The 25,231-nt window shown below is 35.1% G+C and overlaps 1 protein-coding gene and 1 long non-coding RNA gene across 4 annotated transcripts in view; both read left to right on the forward strand.

Moving 5' to 3' along the window:
• The window catches only part of LOC126968680 (ATP-binding cassette sub-family G member 1), a 71,189-nt gene that overhangs the window by 41,339 nt on the left and 4,619 nt on the right, over positions 1-25,231 (forward strand). For 2 of the 3 annotated variants that reach the window (XM_050813728.1, XM_050813726.1), the window contains exons 2-7: positions 2,620-2,792; positions 13,544-13,840; positions 17,038-17,612; positions 18,244-18,432; positions 22,746-23,138; positions 24,894-24,994. In XM_050813728.1, the coding sequence (XP_050669685.1) occupies positions 2,647-2,792; positions 13,544-13,840; positions 17,038-17,612; positions 18,244-18,432; positions 22,746-23,138; positions 24,894-24,994 (1,701 nt within the window). In that variant the 5' untranslated portion in view covers positions 2,620-2,646. Of the gene's footprint in view, positions 1-2,619; positions 2,793-7,662; positions 7,796-13,543; positions 13,841-17,037; positions 17,613-18,243; positions 18,433-22,745; positions 23,139-24,893; positions 24,995-25,231 lie in introns of those variants that run through there. The other variant, XM_050813729.1, reaches the window with a different exon arrangement.
• Positions 1-25,231, forward strand: part of LOC126968780 (uncharacterized) — a 41,585-nt gene that overhangs the window by 11,735 nt on the left and 4,619 nt on the right. The gene's annotated exons all lie outside the window — the stretch shown is intronic.

The raw sequence follows: 25,231 nt of genomic DNA on the forward strand, positions 1-25,231 counted from the left end.
GTTCATCAAATTAGACTTGCTAGATAAGCATGTATGATTTGATGTTGAAAATGAACGCAAACAAAAACGATGGAGTTATGAATTAAGAAAATATACGTACGTGACTTGCGCACCTGATCCTAACTCATACATAAATGTAGTGGTGGTAATATGTGCGGGTCAAGCATCACGAGATAAATTACCATGTAATTTATACGTAAAAACCCTGCTGTAGGAAGTTAGGCTTAGGCCGCACTATGGATAAACTGCCATCATGTAATGAAAATATATTGGATGAAATCAATATAAGTAATACGCACTAGTCACTGACCTGTATAAATACCACTGGACAGGCTGTTCCATATGTTTGACAGCAAATTTTTTGTACCTATTTGAAACGCCACTCGCGAGCGTCCAGAGAACTAATTTTAACGTATAATACAAATGGCTGCGAAGGAACGTACAATACTCTGAAGTATTTTTACATTTTGAATTAATTTCGTTCGTTTTCCGCGTTATTTATACTTCAAGAATAAAAAAAAGCACTTTGATAGCCGCCAGTCCAGTGGTTTATAGTAGAGGTGGGTAGGCACTAGTGGATTTCCCGTAAATTGTTTCTGTAAATTGATACAAAATAGCTCGCGGGTAATATCCGAGCCATAAACTGTCGCCATAGACTTGACGCGAAAGCATATAACGAATTTTAGCAAATCTTTAGCAGACAACTCTATGATGATAATTTGTGGCTATTAAATCCCAGGTTATTGAAAAATTTCAAAGGACGTTTTCTTGAATCTTGATACTTCTTATGACTGAAATTTTTCTATAAACTTTAGCTTAGTGATTGGCGTGTCAATTTTAATATTGGACTTAGACATACTTACTTATTAAAATTCATCTTAACATTCAACTTCGCGGACAGATTCGAGGTTTTTGATCGAGTAGATTAGTGAAGCCTAAGACTTATAACACATTTCTCTTGCACGTTGAAGAGTAACGATATTCAGTTATATTTACATTTCAAATCAAAATTCGAATATGAGATCATATTAAAGACGCACAATAATGGTGCATTATTACGTAATAGCCATAGATCTTCACATTGATTTGAGACAGAGCGGTACTGAAATAAGAGAATCGAGACCCAGTATTGTAATAAATATTCCTTAAAGTTACAATTCTTTTGATGTTCATGTTTGAGAAGATAAGACTTATTTCTAATAGAGTCTCATTTTAAATTGATCAAGTCAAAACAATTATAAATTCCTTAAACTGATTTGATATCTTTTCGGATCAATGGCAGCCGTATCAAAAATATAGATAACTAAATAGGAACATTAAACGCAGAAAGCGTATTTTATATAGGGTAAAACGATTTCTAGTATTGTAACAGCTTATATCCCGCTACGGATAGGTAGGCAAAGTAATAAAATAACATGGAAAGCAAGTTTAATTTAATCGTTTTTCTTTTTCTTTCAGGAACATTTTGAGTAATAACTTGTGTCGGAAATTATATATTATATTAAAATCTTGACTTGATTCTTTCAGTGTTGGGTAGTCCGTTTATCGAGGAAGGTTATAGGCTATGTTTTCAAAAACAGGGATCTGTAATAAAATTGCCGGATTTAGGGATCCGTAATAAAATTGCTATTTTGTAACACAAGGTGTAAAATCGAAAACCTATTTTTGCGTGCGCTGCAAAAACTATGGACAATAGAACAAAATGATGTACAGGCTATAATATAGGCAATATTTTATTACTTATAAAACTATCGCGTGAATTATACTTTATATGGCAAAACAACGTTTGCCGGGTCAGCTAGTAAATAAATAATATACAACATATTTTCGAATGTAGGCCCTCAAATTGGTGAAGAATGCTCTGAAATAACTAATTAATAGCATTCTTGGCAAGCTAGAGCAGATACAATACACTGTAAAGTGACAATTAGGGAGCTACGAAGGTAGGCTTTGTATAAAAATAGATGGTTTCGTAAGAGCCGACCCAGCGAAGCCTGCGGGGGTTTAATTGCCTAAGGCGGAGGAGGTTTACTCGTACAATACATTTCGCCGGTACAGTTTAGTTGCGAAAAACAATTCTATTTCTGTAAATGTAAATTTTATCGTGGTTTTTGTTGTGGAATGGTCAAGTGGGTGTGGAAATGTAGTGGTATACGTTGTAACCCTCAAAAAGGATAACCCCTCGTAGGGATTTTTTATTTCTGTTTGGGGTTCAATTTACAAAAACGTCCATGTAATTCTACATTTATTTGTTAACAAAAGCAGGCATATGAAATTTCGTATATTATTCATATTGACGGACTTTCATACGACTGTTGCTTCGTTATTTTATCGCTCAATTAGCGAATTTTCAAAAGTACCCTCATTACTCATTTAAAAGTTATTAAGGGATATTCTGTTTAAAATGGTTGCCCCGTGGTATATTTTGGCTTTGTTTTCATGAAATTGTCCGACAAGATTTCCCAAATCTGTGGGTTGCTCAGGTTGATCAAAAACTGTCATCGTTTTATCAACCTGATAATGAAATAAGCTATCATTAGTGAGAGTGTTCCTGGTTCATCCCCTAAAATACTATGAAGTGGCTGCCAACTTTTACTAAACGAAACACTTTTCTTGCAGGGTTTCCATCAAGATGGCCAGACTCCGATGACGTCAGGCACGAAGATGGAGTCGAAGGGAACTCAGATCCACCTGCCGCTGATAGGACGCGGCAGTCGCGGGGAGATCAATGATAAAGTTACGTTCTCGCAGGTCAAGTCGCCAGAGCAGCTCAACAATGGACAAGTCTTAGGGTGAGCATTATAGGGTTTTTTTTATGACAATAAGGGACGGGTCTCGTCGGACGTTCAGCTGATGGTAATTGATACGCCATGCCCATTACATTGCAGTGCCACTCAGGATTCTTGAAAACCCAAAAATTCTGAGCGGCACTACAATTGCGCTAGTCACCTTGAGACATAAGATGTGTGTCTCATTTGCCCAGTAATTTCACTAGCTACGGCGCCCTTCAAACCGAAACACAATAATGCTTACACATTACTGCTTCACGGCAGAAATAGACGCCGTTGTGGCTAGCTGGCATCTTGTGCAAAGGAGACACAGCTCAGACTTCACTTACGTAAAACTAAGTTGAGTTTAAGCTTAGCATAATATTTGATTTCGTTTTTATAGCCATTTGACAGCTGAAATTATGCTGGGCTTAAGCTAAGAGAGCCCAAGTCACAAATCAAGTCCCCGTTTTATCACACTCAGCAAAGTCTTAAGTAAGTAAAGTGTGAGCAAAGTATAACTACGCTCTGGAGATCTCAGCCTTAGTCCGATGTATGTCCATCCGTACATCCGTGACTGGACAGTATCTCATTAATCGCATATCAGCTGTCAATGCGATTTATGATATATTATTAAAGTTTGTAATAATATTGTTGAATACTAAAAACCCAGTCCGAAATTCTTCAAGTTGTACAATAAGAAAATCGTTTTCTTTTACGGATGCATTAAAGTACATATAGTGATATAACTTGTACGATGTATCCGCGACGTATCAGCTTTTTACAACAAACTACCCAGTAATATCCAGGAACAATATTTTTATTTAAAAACATCGTTAAAAAATTCTCTATAAAAAAGGTATTAGAAAATATTTGATTATTTGGATGACGAAACAGTCTTAGTATTAAAACTGCTCAACGTCAGTTATAAATATAAATGTAAAATAATATATAAAACCGTTTTATTCGTTTAAATAACATATTCAACAAAAAATAACTCATACATTCTGAACAAAATCGAAATGATATTCATAGTTTCTTTTTCTTATGAGACAAAGCTTGTATATTTTATTATATTATACTAGCTGACCTGACAGACGTTGTTCTGTATATAATAAATAAAATTATGTTTTTATATGAATTTGTCAATAGTATATCATAACATCAAAAATAACTTCGTAAAATATGCACCCTGCTGTCGTAATGAAATTGATTCACAGCAGAACTGTCAAACCGTGCGTCAATAAATTCTCTCATAAAAATTATGTATGGAAAAGGAAAAACAAATTTGTCGTTTTTATTTAATTTAGCAGCTTTTTCCTATTTATTTTAAACCTTCCCTGGACTTCCTCAAATAATTCAAGACCAAAATTAGCCAAATCGGTCCAGCCGTTCTCGAGTTATAGCGAGACTAACGAACAGCAATTCATTTTTATATATAGACTAGCTGACCCAGCAAACGTTGTATTGCCGATATTAAAATCGCGATACAAAAGTAACTGTTGATCGTAGATGGGTGAAAATTTGAAGTTGTATGTATTTTTTAATGCTGACTCATAATCAAACAAATTTAAAAAAAATGTCAAAAAAATAAAAAATAAAAATTTCGTGTGGACCTTAACATTTACGGGTATGAAAAATAGATGTTGGCCGATTCTCAGACCTACTCAATATGCTCACAAAATTTCATGAGAATCGGTCCAGCCGTTTCGGAGGAGTACGGGAACGAACATTGTGACACGAGAATTTTATATATAAGATTACGTGAATGTGAAATAATTTTAAAACATATTCGCCTGGCCAAAGCACAACATCTCAATGTACCTTGGCAAGTTACAAGTTTGTCTTCATTTCCCATAAAAAACTGAATCTTTTTTACTAATTACTACTATTACCTTGATTCATTTGAATATGTTATCTTAATATATTACAACTCTGTATAAATCTCACACAAACCGATTGTTTATCAGCTGTTTATCGGTTAATTCATTTTTATTTGATAACGGGGTCGGCCGTGAAATTGATTTAATAATAGCTGTCACGTACCCGTTGTTGGTTTATTATTATTATGTTGAATTAGTTGAATAGAATTCATATATAGATTAAAATATTTCAATTAAGAAGTTACATATTGAATATAAGAATCTGTGAATTGGTATGGGAATGGTAGGTACAAATGAAAAAGAGAAATGCCTGAGAAAAAAACGGTGGAAAAAACAGCGGCACGTATATTTTTGAAGTGAAGCGAACTTCTTTAGCTGCGTTGAGCACTTTTCTTGGAATGTGTATAAAATGTTAAACTCGCGTCAGGACACGTGACCTGATCGAAAAATCGTAAGACAGTCGTTGAAGTTATGGATGAAAGTTGATTTTTCGGAGAGATAAACTTTTCAATGTAAAATAATTGTAATCGTTCTGAAATTTTAAATTTTTTATGTGATATAAATTGTCATTTTTGTGTACGATAGCGTAATAAATGAATATTGTATATATAATCACATAAATGCCTCTACTTTTATACTTATAACTAAAGAAATTGGTGCGAAATTATTCCCTAACCATTCCAAAATATGGCGCCACAACTTTACTCCTGGTTACTACAGCGATGACTTTTGTTACCGTGAAGCAGTAATGTGTAAGCTTTACTGTGTTTCGGTCTGAAGGGCGCCGTAGCTAGTGAAATTACTAAGCTAGTGATACTTATCTTCTAATGCCTAAAAGTGACGAACACATTTGTGAGAATTTTGAATTCAATTAAATAATGTACATCCAGCTCAACTCGGTACGATTATTATAAAAACGAATTTCATTAATTAAATTTAATGAAAAATTTAATGAGTTCATTCCTTCGAATCAATATTTAAAAAGCGGCCAAATGCGAGACGGACTCGCTCATGAATGGTTCCGTAGTCGCAAGTAACATGATATTAATTTATTTAAAGGGGAAAGACAAAAAATCTTTGCTCAAAATCATACAGCGCAAATGAGCTCTCATCATTTATAGGTATTAAAAAAAACTACTTACTAGATCTCGTTCTAACCAATTTTCGACATGACGAATCTATAAGCGTTCCGTTTTGTGCCATTTGGCTACGGAAACTGGCCCTAAAAATCCGTTCGTTTTGTAAGCGTTATGAAATATGATAAGGTCGATTCATATTAAACAGGACAAGTGCGAGTCAGAATAGCCCACCAAGGGTTCCGTACAAATAATTACGTACCTATAGGTACTTTTAAAAAAGGGAAGAGGTTATTAATTTTTTCATGAGTAAAATATATGACAGGGTTAGCTAAATTCAAAATTTGGACCGCCATACTTGTAGTATTACTTGCCAAATTTCATAGTTCTAGGTTAACAGAAAATACCCTATAAATTTTGATTCCTTTGAGCGTGTCGAAATGTACATTTTTTGCCGCATTTACCGTAACTTTTGTTTGATTTTGTAATTTAGAAGTATGATTTTTCACAGGTTTTTCCTTCCTTTCACAAGTTTTTTCCTTTTGAGGCACGGAACCAAAAAAATCCTATAGATATTATGGATTATGTCTATACTAACGTGTAGGTGCCCAATTACTATTACAAGCAGCATTATCAATTAGTATTCACGGTACTGCTTCATACGTTGAAGTGACAGTCCATTTATGAGTTCAAATATAGTCAGATTTAAGGAAATGTACTAGGTATATGACATAACATGTACTGACAAGACTCACAAAGACTCCGAGAGAGGAGATCATCTCTAACGGAGGTACAGCAAAATAGAAAAGGTGATATGATTGTAACGTTAAGACCTAAAGTAAATTGCCCTTTATATATAGTTGTAACAAATTAGTCGGCCATTATCTAAAAAAATATTGTATTGTTAAGCTTTGTGTAAAATTGTGCTGAAACCAGACTATATACTCTCAAACACGCGAATGGTCCATGTCCTGATTGTGAACGTTCAGGGAAAGATATTTTTCCTATTATCGTGCGCAAAGTTCGATTTTGCGCATGCATTTGCGTTCGCAAAGTAACACTTTCCCACACGTTGCGTCCGGGGTTATAGGGGTCGAACTTTGCGCAATATAATTGGAAAATAGTATACGATACTCGTGCGCACGTAGGTCATCCTGCACTCGCTTCGATCGTGCGGGAACGAACTACTTTGCGCACTTGTATCGTAATGTACTATACCGGAACCGCTTAGTCTGGTCAAGTCTTTGAGTATTTTTTTTAAAACCTGTACAGTCATTCTATCCTAAAGTTTGAAATGGTAATGGTATGGTATGGTATGTAATAAATGGTATGGTATATATATATAATGGTAAATTCTAAAATTATTTCCCACATACAAAATTGCAACATCGTTAGATACCAGTGGGTGTCATCTTTGCACAGGATGCCGGCTAAATTATGGGTACCACAACGGCGCCTATTTATACCGTGAAGCAGTAACGTGTAAGCATTATTGTATTTCGGTCTGAAGGGCGCCGTAGCTAGCGAAATTACTGGGCAAATGAGACTTAACACCATGTCTCGAGGTTACGAACGCTATTGTATTGCCACTCAGAATTTTTATGTTTTTCAAGAATCCTAAGCGGCACTGCATTGTAATAATAAAAATGAAGTCGGTTAATAAAAGTTCAACCGCTTTATTGAAGCTATTTTAGCTATCGAATTACTGTTTTACCCGTTTTCAAGTTAAAATGCTTGTCGGTATTCCTTAAAGTTGCATCGTGATAAACTAAATTTTTATACGATACGAGATGATGATGACCGGAACGCTCCATCTAAATTTTTATGCGTTTTTATTTAGAACATGTGCCGGAATCGTGTGCTGTTTAGTGAATAGCAGAATATTAAGTAGAGCCCGTTGGGGCTGGCGAGTGTCGACTGGTGCTCCGCAGTCATCCGGTGCATGTGAACTCGTTGGCACGCTTCCAAGCGGTTCGGTTCGGGATTTTGTAATCATTTGTTGACGCTACGCAGGGCGTACGTACTCGTTGTGGAATCATCTAAATCGAAAAATGGAACAAGATAATACGTTAGTTAGTCATTACTAAATTAAATACAAGTAACGTGGAAAATATTGTCTATGTAATGTGTATATGAGTGGCTACTAAATCTATACTTTACTCGGCTAAGTCGAGTTAGTAAGTCTTTTGTGGGGCGATGTATATGCTTTTACAACAAGATCCAAAAATGTTCAAAACAAAAGTATTACAATATTACTTTGTCAACATATTTTGTTGATGAAAAAAAAACTACGTTTAAAAAAACCGACTTCAAAAGTATCAAATAACTAAAAATTTAATTTAATACAAACCTTTGCCTTATATTAATAAAATACTATTATTTGTTTGTATTAATAAAATGCTAAATATTGATATGTTTTAAGTCGGTGCTGGAAACGGCTGAACCGATTTGTATGAAATTTTGTGTGCTATCATCGGGTAGGTCTGACAATCGGCCAACATCTATTTTTCATTCCGCTAAATGATAAGGATGACCCACCCCTAAATACTATTTAATTATTTTTTTTTGATTTACCCCAAAAATTTTTTTTGACATTTTTGAAGTGAAACTTCTTTGCGCGCATGAGGGTTATTTTTTTAACGGATGAAACGCAATAGTGTGCGAAAATGTGGGACGTTTTTGTTCAAGAGAGAGAGTGATTGACACCGCTTAAGAAAGAGTATTTCTTACTCTCGGGCTTCTCTACCAGCCTTGTATCGTGCAGGTTTAGCGCGCGGCCGCTAGTAAGTAGAACATTTTCCATATTAGCCTGGTATCGTTCAGATTTTTTTTTTAAATCCAAGATGGCCGCCGGGCAAATTTATGATTTTAACAATATGGATATCGAATCCGAGGTTCTCGAGGGTGCAGAGAACGAATTTGGGATCATTTTTGAAATCCAAGATGGCCGCCGCGCAAAATTTTGATTTCAGCATTATGGATACCGAATCCGAGGTTCTCGAGGGTGCAGAGTCCGAATTTCGGATCGCTTTTGTAATCCCAGATGGCCGCCGGGCAAATTTATGATTTTAACAATATGGATATCGAATCCGAGGTTCTCGAGGGTGCAGATAACGAATTTGAAATCATTTTTGTAATCCAAGATGGCCGCCGGGCAAATATATGATTTCAACATTATAAATATCGAAGCTGAGGCTCTGTAGGGTGCAGAGAACGAAATTGCGATCATTTTTGAAATACAAGATGGCCGCCGCGCAGAATTATGATTTCAACAATATGGATATCGAATCCGATCTTCTCGAGGGTGCAGAGAACGAACATAAGTATGATTAATTATAACTATTTTATACGTTTATTATTATTTTGAAAATTAGTTTTTCGAAGAAGTTTCACTTCTGACATGTGTACTTTATACGCACGCCATTTTTTTTGTTTTTATTTTATTATGATTCAGCATTGAAAAATATCAGATACAATCTCAGACACACAACTTCAAATTATCACCCTTCTACGATCAACACCTTCTTTTGTATCGAATACAATAATTATTGTAGTACGATAAATTTTATGTACGATATTTAGAATCGGTCGTCATCTATTTTTTATACCTCAAAAATTTTAAGTATTGATTTTTTTATTACTTTATATGGCAATACAACGTATGCTGGGTCAGCTAGTTATAAAATAAAATGTTGATTGTCATCTGTAGAGTAATGCATTCATCTCTGATTTAGTGCATCTGTTTTATTTTGTACTAGTTGACCCGGCAGACTTCATACTACCACAATCGATAAATAAAAGACCTAAACTTTTGTATGAAATAAACTTAAAACAAACAAAAGGACTCCTTTTTTTTAAATGTTACCCGTGTCTTAAGGAAATTTATTTTTACCTCCTTAGAAAGTTAGAAAAATATAAAAATCCTAATTAGTTATTCATTTTAAACTATTATTTTTATTACTTATTTGATTTCTGAACGACGGGGGACACGTCAAAGAAAAATCAAAATTGTTGTTTTTATTTAAATCCGAGGATTTTCATGTTTATTCGAACCTTTTAAATCTTCCCTGGACTTCCACAAATAATTCAAGACCAAAATTAGCCAAATCGGTCCTGCCGTTCTCGAGTTTTAGCGAGACTAACGAACAGCAATTCATTTTTATATATATATAGATAAGCTGACCCGACAACGTTGTTTTGCAATATAAATTATTTTTAGAGTTAGACCGTTTCTTGGACTTTGCCTTATTACTTTATTATTCTAAAATAAAAGATTTTTTCTAAAATAAACGTAGCCTCAGTTACTTCTACATCACTGATGCTTGCCTGATATTTCAATATTACAAACAGACACTCCAATTTTATTGATATGTGTACAGATTAGTCAAGCTGGTGCCCTATCGTTCGTATCGTTTTAAATCGCAGTGTGAAACACTTCTATACCATATAAAAGTTGATGTAAGCATTTCTCAGTTCAAGGCCACAATATCACGTGTTCAACTGTGTAGGCAGTCGGCGTTTAGTATTTTATGCATACTTTTGTTTCTTTACGTAACTATTTTATATGAGTTATGGTCACGAAGAACTTTACCCAAACATAATTGGAATTACTAATTGGATTACCTTGTTAAGGTACTTCTAGTCTCTTGTCTCTGTCCCATGCCTCTTGAATGTATTTATGGTTTAAGACATTTATTGTTCGATAAAGGAATTTCCACTTATATGAAACTTACAGGCTATTTTATAAAAAGTGGGTAACAAAATTGCATCTTAAAGCGTGCAGTAAATATAAAGTAATAAAAATAGGCTAATTAGGTAAGTATAGCTTATATACATTTCTAATTTCTAATACAAATATTAAATAAAAATTATAATACAAATATTTTATAAAAATTATAATACTAGTGGGTAGTTTTAAAACACCATCGCATCAAAATCATACCAACCCGGGCCGGTCGACTGACACAGTCGACGCGAGCAACGGTTGAGTCACAACTCACTTCACAAGATTACGTAGATTCATCGATTTCGAGTTACTAGATGTGACAACAGAAAAAATTAATTTTTTCTTTTTAATTTTTTTTTTAAATCAGTTTTTAATTTTCGTACTTACATCCTTTATCGCTGAACAGTGTTTCGGCTTTCTTTGTCTTGTTTTCAGCTGAATTTCGATCACTATGTAAATCAATTTGATGATTTAAAGGAATTATGTTAACTGTTAACCTTTTTATATGTGGAGGTAAAATATACAATAATCGATTGCCGACTATTCTTTTTGCCACTCTGTGTTTTACCACTACACGATGTTTTCTTCTGTGCTGTCTTGTGCCAAAGAAAAAAGCTCTCTTACTATGTCGAAAGTAGTCCCGATGTTTAACAGCCGTGTGTCCTATATATTAACGATAAATAGGATACATATATATGTTGTGTAAATGTATTGCACGAACACTTACTTGCGTGAATTTTTTTACTTCTGTCAAGTGCTTAAAATCGATAAGTATAAATGTATGTAAACGCCGTATACCGTATTTTCAATTTGTGACAATACCTTATATCTTTAAACGAGCAATTCTTGTATATTTTTGAATTTCTAGTGAATCTCGGAAACGGCGCTAACGATTTTCATAAAATTAAGTATACAGCGGATTTCGGGGGCGATAAATCGATCTAGCTATGTTTCAATGTAGAATAATGTGGTTTTATCCGTATTTAATGAGAAACAGCTACAATAACATTAGAATACAAAGATAAATTTCGTCACTATATACAAGTACTAGCTGACCCGACAGACGTTGTTCTGTTCATTATAAAAAAAAACTCGTGCGGGTGGAATTTCGTAAAATCCGTTCTAAGCTGACCTCTACTCGGTGAATAGAATGTTCCTACAAAATTTCAAGTCTTTAGCTCTAAAGGTTACAGAGATATCGTGATGAGTGACTATATTGGGTGACCCAAAAAGCAGACCTCGGTTCGAATCCAGATGACCTATGAGGTTCTTTTTTGTTCAAGTTTTGTACATTCCTAAAAAACCGAGCAAGGCACGGTCGTCCGGATTTTAAACCTTTAATTATAAAGTTTATTTGAGTAAAATCAAACAGCTTTCATTGAGTACAAATAGCTATTGACAATTAAGAACACATAAGTCAATATATATAGTTTTGTGAAACGCAAAATTCTTAAATACTTCTCGTATGTTTTGAGAATATGTAGTTTAGAATCTTTTGAGAACTGCTACTTTTCTCAGTTCAGATACCGGGTGATAGAGTCTCCAATTTTAATTCATTGAAATTTTATTTACATTGAAACAAAAATGCATATAAAACAAAAGCAATAAAAATTACAGTTAATTACAGTGACAGTTTATTATTTGTATCGCCTTCTCTTGGGAACTGGAAAGTATTGGGATCGAAATTCGTATAGATAGTAACAACCCTATGTACTTTTCTGTCCCCTGATGACTTGCAATATTTCATGATGATCCGTTGAGTAGTAATAAGGCGTAAACGCAAAACAAACAAATAAATAAAAATACACATTTCTATTGATAATATTAGAGAGCAAGTAAGTATATAATAATAATAATATTGACACACTTTTTACACAAATTATCTTGCCCCAAAGACAAGACAACGATTTATTTAATACAATATTCTTACTTAAACATACATAAATACATATAAATATCCATCACTCAGAAACAAACATCCATATTCATCATAAAAATTCTTGTACCTACTGGGATCCGAACCCGGGACCTCTAGTAGACCTTAGTAGGTAGGATCGCTTACCACTGGGCTATACAGGTCGTCAAAATAATGAGTTAGCATTACTGTGTTTTGGTCTGAAGGACCCCGTAGCTAGTGAAATTACTGGGCAAATGAGACTTAACATCTTATGTCTCAAAGTGACAAGCGCAATTGTAGTGCCGCTCAGAATTTTTGGGTAGGTATTACAAAAACCATTTTCATCATATAAATGTTTGCACCTATTGATTTGAACCCGGGACCTCTAGCTTAGTAGTCAGGGTCACTAAACATTCGGCTATATCGGTCGTAAATACATAAAAACTTTAAATATTACTTTATTTAGGTAAAAGATTAAAAAGTTTTCGGAAATCTCCCATGGTATATGGAGAGAGAGTGCATGAACATAGCATAAGTTTTGTAATTAATAAAATATTCATAGCGAAAAGTGGTCGCACGCTGCGTGCGTCACTAACTGCTTCATATGAGGCTTACACTTACTATAATTTGTATCAGTAAATCAAAGTCAAAGTTCTTTATTTGCCAGAAACATTTACAAAATTTATACAAGTAAAGTTGCTACAAATTTAAGAGCAGGCACATGTTTCGTCTTGACAGACATGCAAATATTTTTGTAGTTTCGTTTCACAATATTATAAACCTACAGAATCAATAATTACTACTACGCCTACTAAAAGACCCTTCAATACACAATTATTATAATTAATGAAATGCTAAGAGATAATGTAGTAAAAATAATCACAAAAAAATATAATATTATTGGTAAAAATAGTATTAGTGCCAGTCACCACTTCATTTGATAATATTTGTTAATTGAGTAAAAAGAATATTTTTTTAATAGTGTTAATAATTTAAATTAAAATCTATTTAACACTGTCTCCACTCTTATTTCTTTTGTTATTTATTAAATATTAGGTAAAATAACAGCTGAGATACCATCAAAGAATCAAATAGGATTCTATTTTGCTTTGATAAATACATGTCCCAACGTTTATGTTATACAAACCACAGTCAAACATTATCCATTGTACGAGTGCATTGTTTATTTTCAGCGGCTCACAAATGAATCTTTGCAACGGTGGTGCAGGCATGGCTCTCGTGCCGAAGATACCCAATGGATCCGCCTGCCAGAAGAAACCGATGGCGACCCTCACACATCTGCCCAAGCGTCCCCCCGTCGATATAGAGTTCTCGGAGCTCTCGTACTCAGTGAGTGAAGGGAGGAAGCGCGGGTACAAGACGCTGCTGAAGTGCATCAATGGAACCTTCAGGTCCAGCGACCTCACTGCGATTATGGGGCCTTCTGGTGCAGGGAAGAGTACGTTGATGAATATTCTGGCCGGATACAAGTAAGAACTGTTTTAATATAAATATATATACAGGATTTTTGGTGTAATTGAAACCATACAAGCATTTTTGAGTTTCCATGTTTTTATTTTTTCAAAATAAGTCAAAAATGCAACATCAGAAATTTATTTTTCTATATAAATCAGTTGAAGAAGAAAAATCTAAACAATATGTTATGTTTTTAAAGTGATAACCCTCACTTCTGGGATTAATTACACAAATAAAACTGAAAACAAAATTTTATGAACCATGCGGAACTCGAACCCGCGACCTCTCGCATTCCGTGCGAGCGCTCTTTCCAACTGAGCCAAAGGTTCGAGTGACGTATTGTCATAAAATCTTGTATGATTTGTTCAAGTATCAGATTGTGGCTTCATCTACAGGATCTACTTTACAGTTGATAACCTGCTCAACCCCAATATTTGCATATTAGGAAACTGACTTGAGACAGACAGACATACTGTCGGAATTTTAGTAATAGGGTTCCCTTTTTACCTAACGGTACAGCACCCTAAAAAGGGTCTTAATATACAGACGAAACCAAAGTTGTATTATTAATTCCTTATTGGTCATAAATTAATTATTGTATATTATCAGTCGCTCACCGGATGGTATGTCGGTCAAGGGTTAACTTATGATAACAAGTTTTTTTCTGTTGTTATTAGATACTATATTGTTCCTCTATAATTAACTATCATTAAAAATGAATTTTACCCAAGAAGAGTAATTCGAAAGACATTCTTTTTTGATGTATAAAACACTACCTCCCGCACCGCTCCACTGAATTGTTGATTGTTTGGAAATAAAAAGCTTTCTTCCACGTACTACAAAGCTGTTGGATGAACTTCCTTGTGTGGTTTTTCCGCGCCGATACGAAATGGGTACCTTAAAAAAAAAGCGCGTACACCTTCCTTAAAGGCCGGCAACGCTCCTGTTCCTCTGGTGTTGCAAGAGAATGTGGGCGGCGGTGATCACTTAACACCAGGTAACCCGAACGCTCGTTTGTCCTCCTTTTCACTAAAAAAATAAATTGAATGTTATTATAAGGCTCACCACAACTTCCCCTTCATAATATATAAAATGCATCTCTTACATAATTATAATTTTTAAAATTAATAATAAAGTAAATCGGATTTTAAAATACACATTAAATTCAAATCAGAAGTAATTCTGTAGGTGAAGAAAATGACACTTATAAATGTTAAGTTTTCTTTTTTTTTACATATACCACCACTTCGGAAAACGTTGAGCTTTAATGAGAAGAAGTGGCAAGAAACTCATTGCAACTCTTTTAATTATTTTTGAGTTTCTTGTCGATTCTCTTTAAGGCGACACTAAATGCCAGCTACCTTGAGCGATATGAGTTCACGGCTGCCGGCCCGCCGTCTATGTAACAAAGCCAATATTTTCAAAATTCCTGCGTGGAAAACAGTTTATATGCTTACAGTCCTCGTTATTCACTACTAATCTGAATAAATGAACCTACACAAAAAAGTACAAGCTATAAGAATAACTTTTCTGAGAGAAGTACCAAAAAAATGCGTCACGCCATGCCAAACAACTTTTTTAACTTCAAAGAAATGTGGTAGTTCAAAAAGGCTCGGCAGTTTTAACTATAACCAACAGCAAGCATTAGCAACCTTCAAATAAGACTTAAGGATATGTGTACCAGGATTAAGTAGTGTTCATTGCTCGAAATGCTATACTTTCACCACAAAACTTGTCTAAAACACCACGTTTGCGTTTTTCTGCTTACTGTTCGCCTTAACATTTAGTGCTGCCTTCCTAATCAATACTTACATAAAAGATAAAAAAAAATAAGATTTCGTGCAGTGTTTGATAATTGTTGGTAGTAAATCATCAGTTGTAATATTAAGGCTTTAAATTATCTGTATAATACACATGTTATATTAATATGCGACTGATACGAGTAAGTCATATTATTACTAATGATCGATTTATAATAATTAAGGCTCATTAATATATTGCTGCGATAATCTCAATGTCATTACCATATTATATGAATTATATTGTACAGAATTTCTTCATCCTACTCCCGATATATTTTTAGCAGTTTATAAGAAACCTTTCATCTATTCAACGAATGGCTTACTACTCGGATAAGTCGAGTTGGTAAGTCTTTTGTGGGGCGTTGTATATGCTTTTACAACAAGATCCCAGAAAATGATCAAAACAAATATATTACGATGTTCAAAAGCATTGGTAAAAACATTTGTATGGATAAGGTTACTATAACATATATGACTTTCTTAATGATTCCACAGATTGGAAATGGAGCGACCGCCCTCAGGCTATTAAATAATAAGTTACGTTGTAAACATATTTTTTGATGAAAAAAAAAGGCCTCTGAGTTTGTTGCGCCCATTCTTCTCAGGTCTAAGGCATTCTATTTGGAATAGATGGTAGTTTTTGACTTTCAATAAGTGATGTCACATCCTATTTTGAATGAAAATATTTGAATTTGAATGAAGTTCGCTTCCTATTCGGGCCATTAAACTAATCCTTATTCAATCATAGACTTATATAGAATATATTAGCGTATTGACTACCTGACAGCCCGATTATGTGTGATCAATTTTGATTTGTCATTAGATGCGCGTTAGCTAGTTTAAAATTCAAAATACTAAGGAGCTAATGTCAATCGTGGCTGACTTTTTATGACTTTTAAATCAAAATTGGTTACAGTAACAAAATATTCGATATCTTGATCTATCTCCGTTATAGATGTTCTCTCTCGCTTTGTTCGTCTACGCGATATATACTAAATATTGTAATTATATGACTTATTTAGGTTAAAAAAGCAGCTCGAATTGTCGGGGGCCCAGTGGTCTGTGAACGGCTGGATCACTTGGCGTTGCGTAGAGACGTCGCTTTATTGTGTGTCTTCTACCGCATTTATCACGGGGAGTGTTCCGAAGAGCTATCATCCCCACCATCTGGCTGTATGGCGGTCCTCTACAGTTCGGTTTTCAAGGAGCCTTTCTTCCACGTACTACAAAGCTGTGGAATGAACTTCCTGGTTTCTGTTTCCGGGACGATACGACACCTTCAAAAAAAGCGTGTACACCTTCCTTAAAGGCCGATCGGTGATCACTTAACATCAGATGACCCGTACGCTCGTTTGTCCTTCTTTTCCATAAAAAAAAAACAAACTTTAACCCTTCCATTTTCATTACAGAACGTCAAACGTCAGCGGATCTATTCTGATAAACGGCAAGGAGAGGAACCTGCGTCGCTTCAGGAAACTCTCCTGCTACATAATGCAGGACGACTGTCTCTTACCGCACCTCACCGTACGCGAGGCAATGACAGTCTCCGCCAACCTGAAACTTGGCAAAGACATGCCACCCGCAGCAAAGAAGATTGTCATCGACGAAATCCTAGAAATGTTAGGCCTATCAGACTCCGGCGAAACCAGGACGATCAATCTTTCTGGCGGACAGAAAAAACGACTCTCTATAGCCTTAGAGCTGGTTAACAACCCTCCAGTGATGTTTTTCGATGAGCCGACTTCAGGCTTGGATAGTTCTGCATGTTTCCAGTGTATTTCCTTGTTGAAATCTCTGGCAAGAGGGGGCAGGACAATTATCTGCACGATACATCAGCCGTCTGCGAGATTGTTCGAGATGTTTGACTTCTTGTATACGTTGGCGGAAGGACAGTGCATATACCAGGGACCTGTCAGAGAACTGGTGCCGTTTTTATCCACACTGGGATTGCATTGTCCGAGCTATCACAATCCTGCGGATTATGGTAAGTTAACTGATGTATCTAGAGAGCGATGTTGAAGAAGAAGTAGTGACAGTTATTTGAGAAGAGAACGTTGAGGTTGTTTGGTAGAGAGATAAAGAAGTTTAATTGCAAATTTTGTTAGGCTGGGTCCTCATAAGTATGAACGACGGCAAACTAGAGCCATGGAATGAAAGAGAAAGAGTATGTGTAGCATGTTGAGTGTAAGAGAAAGGGGATGTTTAGCTGGCTTTCGTTTGTTCTTATTATTTCCAAGTTTTTCCAAGTCCAAGGCCTATTGAGAATGTAGATGGATGTATTGGCAATATTTGGAAATAATGCTAAAAATAGTGATGACGTGCTGAAAGGAGGTGAAGATTACCAGGAATAAGAGAGATGTATATAAGTGTTCATGCAAGATAATGTCAGGATATTGAATTTCGTATCGTCCATATATATTTTCTTTGTTCAATACTTTGAATACAATACTGAATCAATAGAAGTTTGGTCATAGAATAACGGAACCAAATTAAACTAAAACAACTTTAACACTAGTACTATATTTATTCAGGTTCTTACTGAGGCAGGCACTGCCTAATTGCCTATATAGTATGCACGACTTTGCGTATTACATAATCTCCACTATGAATTCCAGTTATGGAAGTAGCAACGGGTGAACATGGCGAGTGGGTCCACAAGCTGGTGCTGGCGGTGAACAAGAGCTACACGGAGCGGGGGCAGACCAGCTCCTCATCATCATCGGCCTCTTCAGTGCCCCAGAACTGCCACTACAACAACCAGACTAAGAATAACATTAAGAAGGAGGCCCTGGAAGTGGTTATTGGTGAGTTGCTCTGTAATAACTTCGGCTTCTGAAACGTCTTTGCCCATTACACCGACTCAACGCCAATCTAGTACTCTTCCAACTAAAGCTACCATTGGACTTACGGCCGTTCTTAATATACTATAATAATATCTACATATAGAGATAAATTACTACCTTCTACTGTGAGTAATTAGCTGTCAATAATCTGAAGCTGTCCCAATATTCCCGATAAGTCATTATTATCGCCTTATATTGGGACGCGTGAATTGCAATTTCGCTATCGCTGGTAAGCTATACGTCCTCCCATTGACAGACAGCGTGCACGGATAAGGTGAGTTACCGTGGATAAGTTTATTGGGACAGAAACGTAAACGATAGTTACAATTTTTATCTAAAGTAGGCCATAACCGGAGATAGACTGAATATTGGGAACGGCCGTTAGTGGCAATGAGTGGGCGATGCGTCGTTGATTTGAAAGCGCGTTGTCCACTAGCTCGACCTCTAGCAACAGGGAATGGTGACTCTTCTTCATCTTCTTCCTCTCTAGGGACGCGTTGGCAACACGTTGCCCGCTTGCCGTAAGCGTGCCCGATTTGTCGACAACGAGGGACAAACGGGAGGCTCCTTTGCACAGGATGCCGGCTAGATTATGGGTACCACAACGGTGCCTATTTCTGCCGTGAAGCAGCAGAATGTGTAAGCATTACTGTGTTTCGGTCTGAAGGGCGCCGTAGCTAGTAAAATTACTGGGCAAATGAGACTTAACAACTTATGTCTCAAGGTGACGAGCGTAGTTGTAGTGCCGCTCAGAATTTTTGGGTCTTTCAAGAATCCTGAGAGGCATGTAATGGGCAGGGCGTATCAATTACCATCAGCTGAACGTCTGGCTCGTCTGGTCCCTTATTTTCATTTAAAAAAAAACGGGTCGGTGACAGTCTATATGTGTAACGTGCGAAGACCTTAAGGCTGTTGCCAGTGACGATCTATATACACATATGGAACGGCAAAAGTGTGCTTCGAGACAATGTAAGCACTCTTTTCTCCTTAGTCGTGTGTCAACTGTCACAGTCTGAATCAAACCTTCATTGAATAAATGTTTTACATTGCTGCTTATTCACCGAGAATATTTTAAAAAATTGGAGTAAATGCGGCAATGTATAGATATAACAGTCGAATCTCATTATGGTTTTTGTGGCATATATTTCGGCTTTGTTTTTATACGACGTGATTTGTCTTTATCTATAGAACGTTATTGCCTGTTACTATCAAATAATATTTTGAGTATAACTCTTTTCAATTAAATTTTCAGTCAGAGTGTAGTATAATATGCATAAGCATTTATTTTACATGGGACATAAAACAATGAAATAGTAAAAATGGAATCAGTTTATGTATTGTTTCAAGAACTGATTTTAATGTTACGTTTTAAAAAGAGAGAGAAGAAGCTAAAGAAAAGTCATTTATTCATCCACCACTTCGGGAAAGTACAGAGTTAATGAGAACAAGTGGCAATAAAATGCGATTGCCACACCTTTTAAGCTACAATTACAGTTTCAGCATTCTATATTGTATTTTATACAAAGCGTAAACCCTAACATTTCTAGTTATCTCATTAGCTATGATAGATATAAAATTTACCGTTTATATATTATCTAATAGTTATAATCTTTTGAGATGGATGTTTGAATATCGCAGTCTGTTCGTTATCTGAGTATTCAGTAATTTCAGTTGTAATCACGGCACTTGGCATTGAATTTGCTTATTTCGTAATTTATATTTTAACCTTATTTATAATTTAATTGAGTCAGATAAGCAATGAATAATGTATTTGTGAGGTTACCGTTGTGTGGTCAGATACAATAAATTACAGAACATAAGTTGACATAGCACACGGTAGCGACCGCAAACCGCATTGTATTGCGGTTACTGTATCGCATAACTCAACGATTGCTAATTGCCCTAAATTTGTGATTTACCGAGTAGTATGTGTAACGAAACGTGGGCAAACATGGGCGATACCGGGCCGTAGCTACTATTTAGTTAAATTACTAAGCTAATAAAACTTTTACCAGTGGGAGGCTGCTTTGCACAGGAAGCCGGCTAGATTATGGGTACCACAACGGCGCATATTTCTGCCGTGAAGTAGTAATGTGTAAACATTACTGTGATTCAGTCTGAAGGGCGCCGTAGCTAGTGAAATTACTGGGCAAATGAGACTTAACATCTTATGTCTCAAGGTGACTAGCGCAATTATAGTGCCGCTCAAAATTCTTGGGTTTTTCAAGAATCCTGATTGGCACTGCTTTGTAATGGGCAGGGCGTGTCAATTACCATCAGCCGAACGTCCTGCTCATCTCGTCCCTTATTTTCATTAAAAAACTCACGTAAAACTTAGCTGAGTGTGATAAATCTCGCATTTGACTTTTGCATTGGGGTGTCTTAATGAAAATAAAATAAAAATAAAAAAGCCTTTAATTCCCATATTAATTTACATAATAAAATTAAACTAAATTCAAAAAATTAAAAAATCGTATAATTATTGTTAGTAATCTTAACTTAAGCCTAATATTATAAGAATTAAAAAAGAGAAAATGATTTATATTACTAAGTTTTTATCTATTTCTTAATAATTAATGTTTTAATAAGTAGTATGCGCCCCTCTTTGAGTGAAGGCTTCCTCCATTTTTTTCAGCCCTATAACAGTCTTTGCCTAATATTAGCCAGTCTTACCTTAAGCTCAGCATAATTTAAGCTATAAAATGACTTAAAATACCAAATCAAAGATTATGCAAAGATTACACTCAGTAACGTGTCTGAATACACACTAGAGTTGTCAGCCTTAACGTCGTATCTGCGATATCGCTCAGAATTTTCGCTCTTTGACTAAATTGCTCTATAAATTGATGTCCGATAATCTACTTTTATCCATAGAACAACATTTTCAACCAATGCTTGGAAGCCGAGAAAATATCGAACCGATTAAAGTTTTACCAGAAGACTTTATCGGTTATGTTCTACCGTTATATTATAAAATTTTTAATTGACCGGTTAAAACGGTTTTTTCCACCTATCTTGCCATAATAAATATGATTGCATTGATCTAACACGCAAGCTGTATTACCGAGTTCCTGTACGTCATCTCTCTAGGGCTACACGCGCTCATCAACTTTTTGCCTTAAAAAAGTGTCGTACAAATGCTGGCATGCGCTCTCCAATTCATAGGATGGTCTCATCTTATAACCAAAACTTCCTTGACATTGACATACTAGAAACAAGACCTTTAAGAAACTGATATTTAACAAGTTGCATAAAATAATTTCGTAATCTTTGTGACTAATATTGTTATATAATGTGGATAAGTTTTAATATATATATTTGTATGATTCTATGTATGTGTATATGTATGTATTTTAAAACCTTTGGGATAAGGTGAGTTTAGTGAATTTGTTTCTCCAACACAAATAAGTAATCTGTGGATAACGTAGTTGATTATACATGTATTTATATTGTAAGAATTGTAATTATTAAGTAAGATGTCATGTATAGTTGTTTGTTGTTCCCAATAAATAAAATAAAATAAAATATCTTCATCACCGAGTCATACAGACCGGCACAAACTGGTTGTATCATTAAAACCGATAAATAAAAATTGGTTTCAAGTGTTGATATTTACTTAAACTAATATATTTTACTTGAATTTATTTATATTATTAAAACAAAAATGGCCGTACATATTCCCAATTCCCATTTTATGTGGTCGACAGGCTGAGTTCCTACGGCCAGCATGATGCTAATGTAAATCTAAGATCTATCGTGTGCGAACGCCCGACAACTGCTTTTATTTATAATTTAAGTCACTAGTGACAATAACTTCATTATTTTATAAGTTTTTGATAAACATAGTTTTGTGTATTTTAGTAATCTATAACTTGGAGTGACCTATCTCTCCAAGCACAGATTGTCTAAATCTACCAGGAGAGTTTCATATGTGCTTGTAAATGACTTTGTACAAATCTATACATAAGAATAAAATTGGAGTGTCTGTTTGTAATATTGAAATAACGGTTTTATACTACATGTATATGATTATATATACGGTACATACACCAAAATAACATTTTTTACAATTTTTATCTGTCTGTATGTTTTTTTCCGGCTAATCTCTAAAATGGTTGGACTGATTTTGACGGGACTTTTAATATAAAAACCTTAAAAATAAAGTAATGTTGCAATGTCCAAGAAACGATGTAACTGTAAAAATAATTTATATGGCAAAACATCGTTTGCCGGGTCAGCTAGTAAGTAAATAAGAATTTGAATTTGACTTGCAGACAAACCGACGTGTACTGTGATCGATGTATCAGAACCGACAACGACCGAGAAGCAACCGATTACCAACACTAACAACCTGGCTCCCGTTACCTGCACCACCTCTCTCCTCGACTCCAACGAGAGTTTCAACAAGAAGCCACTGAAGGCCGGCTTCCCGACTTCCGGCTGGAAGCAATTCTGGATCTTATTGAAGCGGACCTTCAAGAGCATCTTACGAGATCCGACGTTGACGCACTTGAGGCTGTTCTCGCATACAGTCGTCGGATTGCTCATCGGGTTCCTGTACTACGATATCGGCACAGACGCAGCGAAGGTTATGAGTAACGCGGGCTGTATATTCTTTACTGTGATGTTCACTATGTTTACTGCCATGATGCCTACTATACTGACATGTGAGTATATAGTTTTGTTACCAGCACCAGTAACATTTTTTAAAATATTTTATATGCACATTGTTTTATTAAGGCATAAAGGCATTTATTTTCTCAAAATGATTCCTTTAGAATTCTTTTTGATGTCATTTCTAATAATTACTAGATACTACTACCGCTTCGGAAACAAATGGCGCTCTGAGAGAGAAGAAGCGGCGCAAGAAACTCTCCCAGTATTCTTTTTTTGCGCTCTTTTCAATAAAAATATACAATATTGTACAGTCATTTCTATCGCTATAAAATAATAACAATAATAAACTTTATTGGCAACATAATTACACTGCTAAAATAGTTTATAATATAATAACTTTAACAAACAAGTAATTTTAACATAAAATATTAGATTAAAATTATAAGTTAACCAAAATTATAAACTTAAACTATAAAAACCAATAAAAAAGAATTAAAACAGACCTAGTAAAATTAAAATAAATAAAACAATTAGATTGAGGAGCAGTGCAATCACTTTAGTATTGCCAATCGGAGGCCCACTCAGTATACGTCGAGCCTTCAGAGACTCTGCACTGATTTTCAGTAGGCACCGTGTTAAGCAGCACGGACAGCGACTGCGGTATACAAATACTTCCTAAATCTTCAATTACAATTTAATTACATATTTCTACACTAAAAGCAAAACTATATTAGTAAAATAAATAAAATATGACACTATTCTGATGTTTATAAATTTTTATAACACAACTACAGTCATAGTTTATTGTTGAAAAATGTAAACTTCGCGGACACAGGGTATAAAGAGAATAAGAAGAAAGAAAAAATAAATTGGCAATAGACACGTTATTTGGGCATAACAAAAAGGTAATATTAATTTATTTTCAAATATTTTCAGAATAGTTTTAAATAATAATAGTCGGTTTGTACAATATGTATGTATGGGAATAAATATAATTTCAATTTGTAAAGATCCAGGGTAATCATAATCACAATCTAGTCCCAGGCTGTCCGATCATTTATATATTCAGCAGTTAGATTTTTGCACCAAGTCTACATCAAGCGGGGTTTATTAATAATAATTAATAATTAAAAGGTTTATTCGGTTAAAATAAATTACAGAAATCTTTAACTAATAAAAATGGAGTTTAGTCAGCATTATGTTGGGAATTTTACTTCTCAACGCTGGTATTCTCCAGACACCGAGACACAGACTTATAATTAACTAGCTGACCCGGCAAACGTTGTTTTGCCATATAAAGTATAATTCACGCGATAGTTTTACAAGTAATAAAATATTGCCTATATTATAGCCTGTACATCATTTTGTTCTATTGTCAATAGTTTTTGCAGCGCACGCAAAAATAGGTTTTCGATTTTACACCTTGTGTTACAAAATAGCAATTTTATTACGGATCCCTAATTTTGAGAAAAAAAACACAGCCTTCCTCGATAAATGGACTACCAAACACTGAAAGAATCATTCAAATCGGACCAGTAGTACCAGAGATTAGCGCGTTCAAACAAACAAACAAACACTGCAGCTTTATAATATAAGTATAGATTATTAGTTATTAATGAACAGTCTTGCATTATTATAATATTCGGTTACGTTTATGGCAAGGTATCAATTGAACGTTTTGTGATGTAGGGTAGGTACAAGAGCATTAGGCAGGTCGCTCTGATGGACTGAATAAATAAAACAGCTTGGGCGGGCCACTGAAGTAATGACGCAATAAGTAATATAGTATATTGCCAATATTTCAGTCCCCACGGAGATGAGTGTGTTCGTCCGAGAACATCTCAACTACTGGTACTCGCTGAAGGCGTTCTACTTCGCGAAGACAATCGCGGACCTACCGTTTCAGGTAACCTGCCATTCTTATAACATAGAAACTACTTATCCGTCAACTCTTACAATATTTTTTTGTTGCAGCTGAAATATTACCTTTAAATGTTTATAAACCTTGATCCTTTGTACATTAAAATTCAGAGTAATTATTACCAGTGGGAGGCTCTTTTGGACAGGAAGCCGGCTAGATTATGGGACGACGCCTATTTCTGCTGTGAAGCAGTAATGTGGAAACATTACTGTGTTTCGGTCT

This window comes from Leptidea sinapis, chromosome 16, assembly GCF_905404315.1.
Source record: "Leptidea sinapis chromosome 16, ilLepSina1.1, whole genome shotgun sequence".
In the NCBI taxonomy this organism is placed as follows: domain Eukaryota; kingdom Metazoa; phylum Arthropoda; class Insecta; order Lepidoptera; family Pieridae; genus Leptidea; species Leptidea sinapis.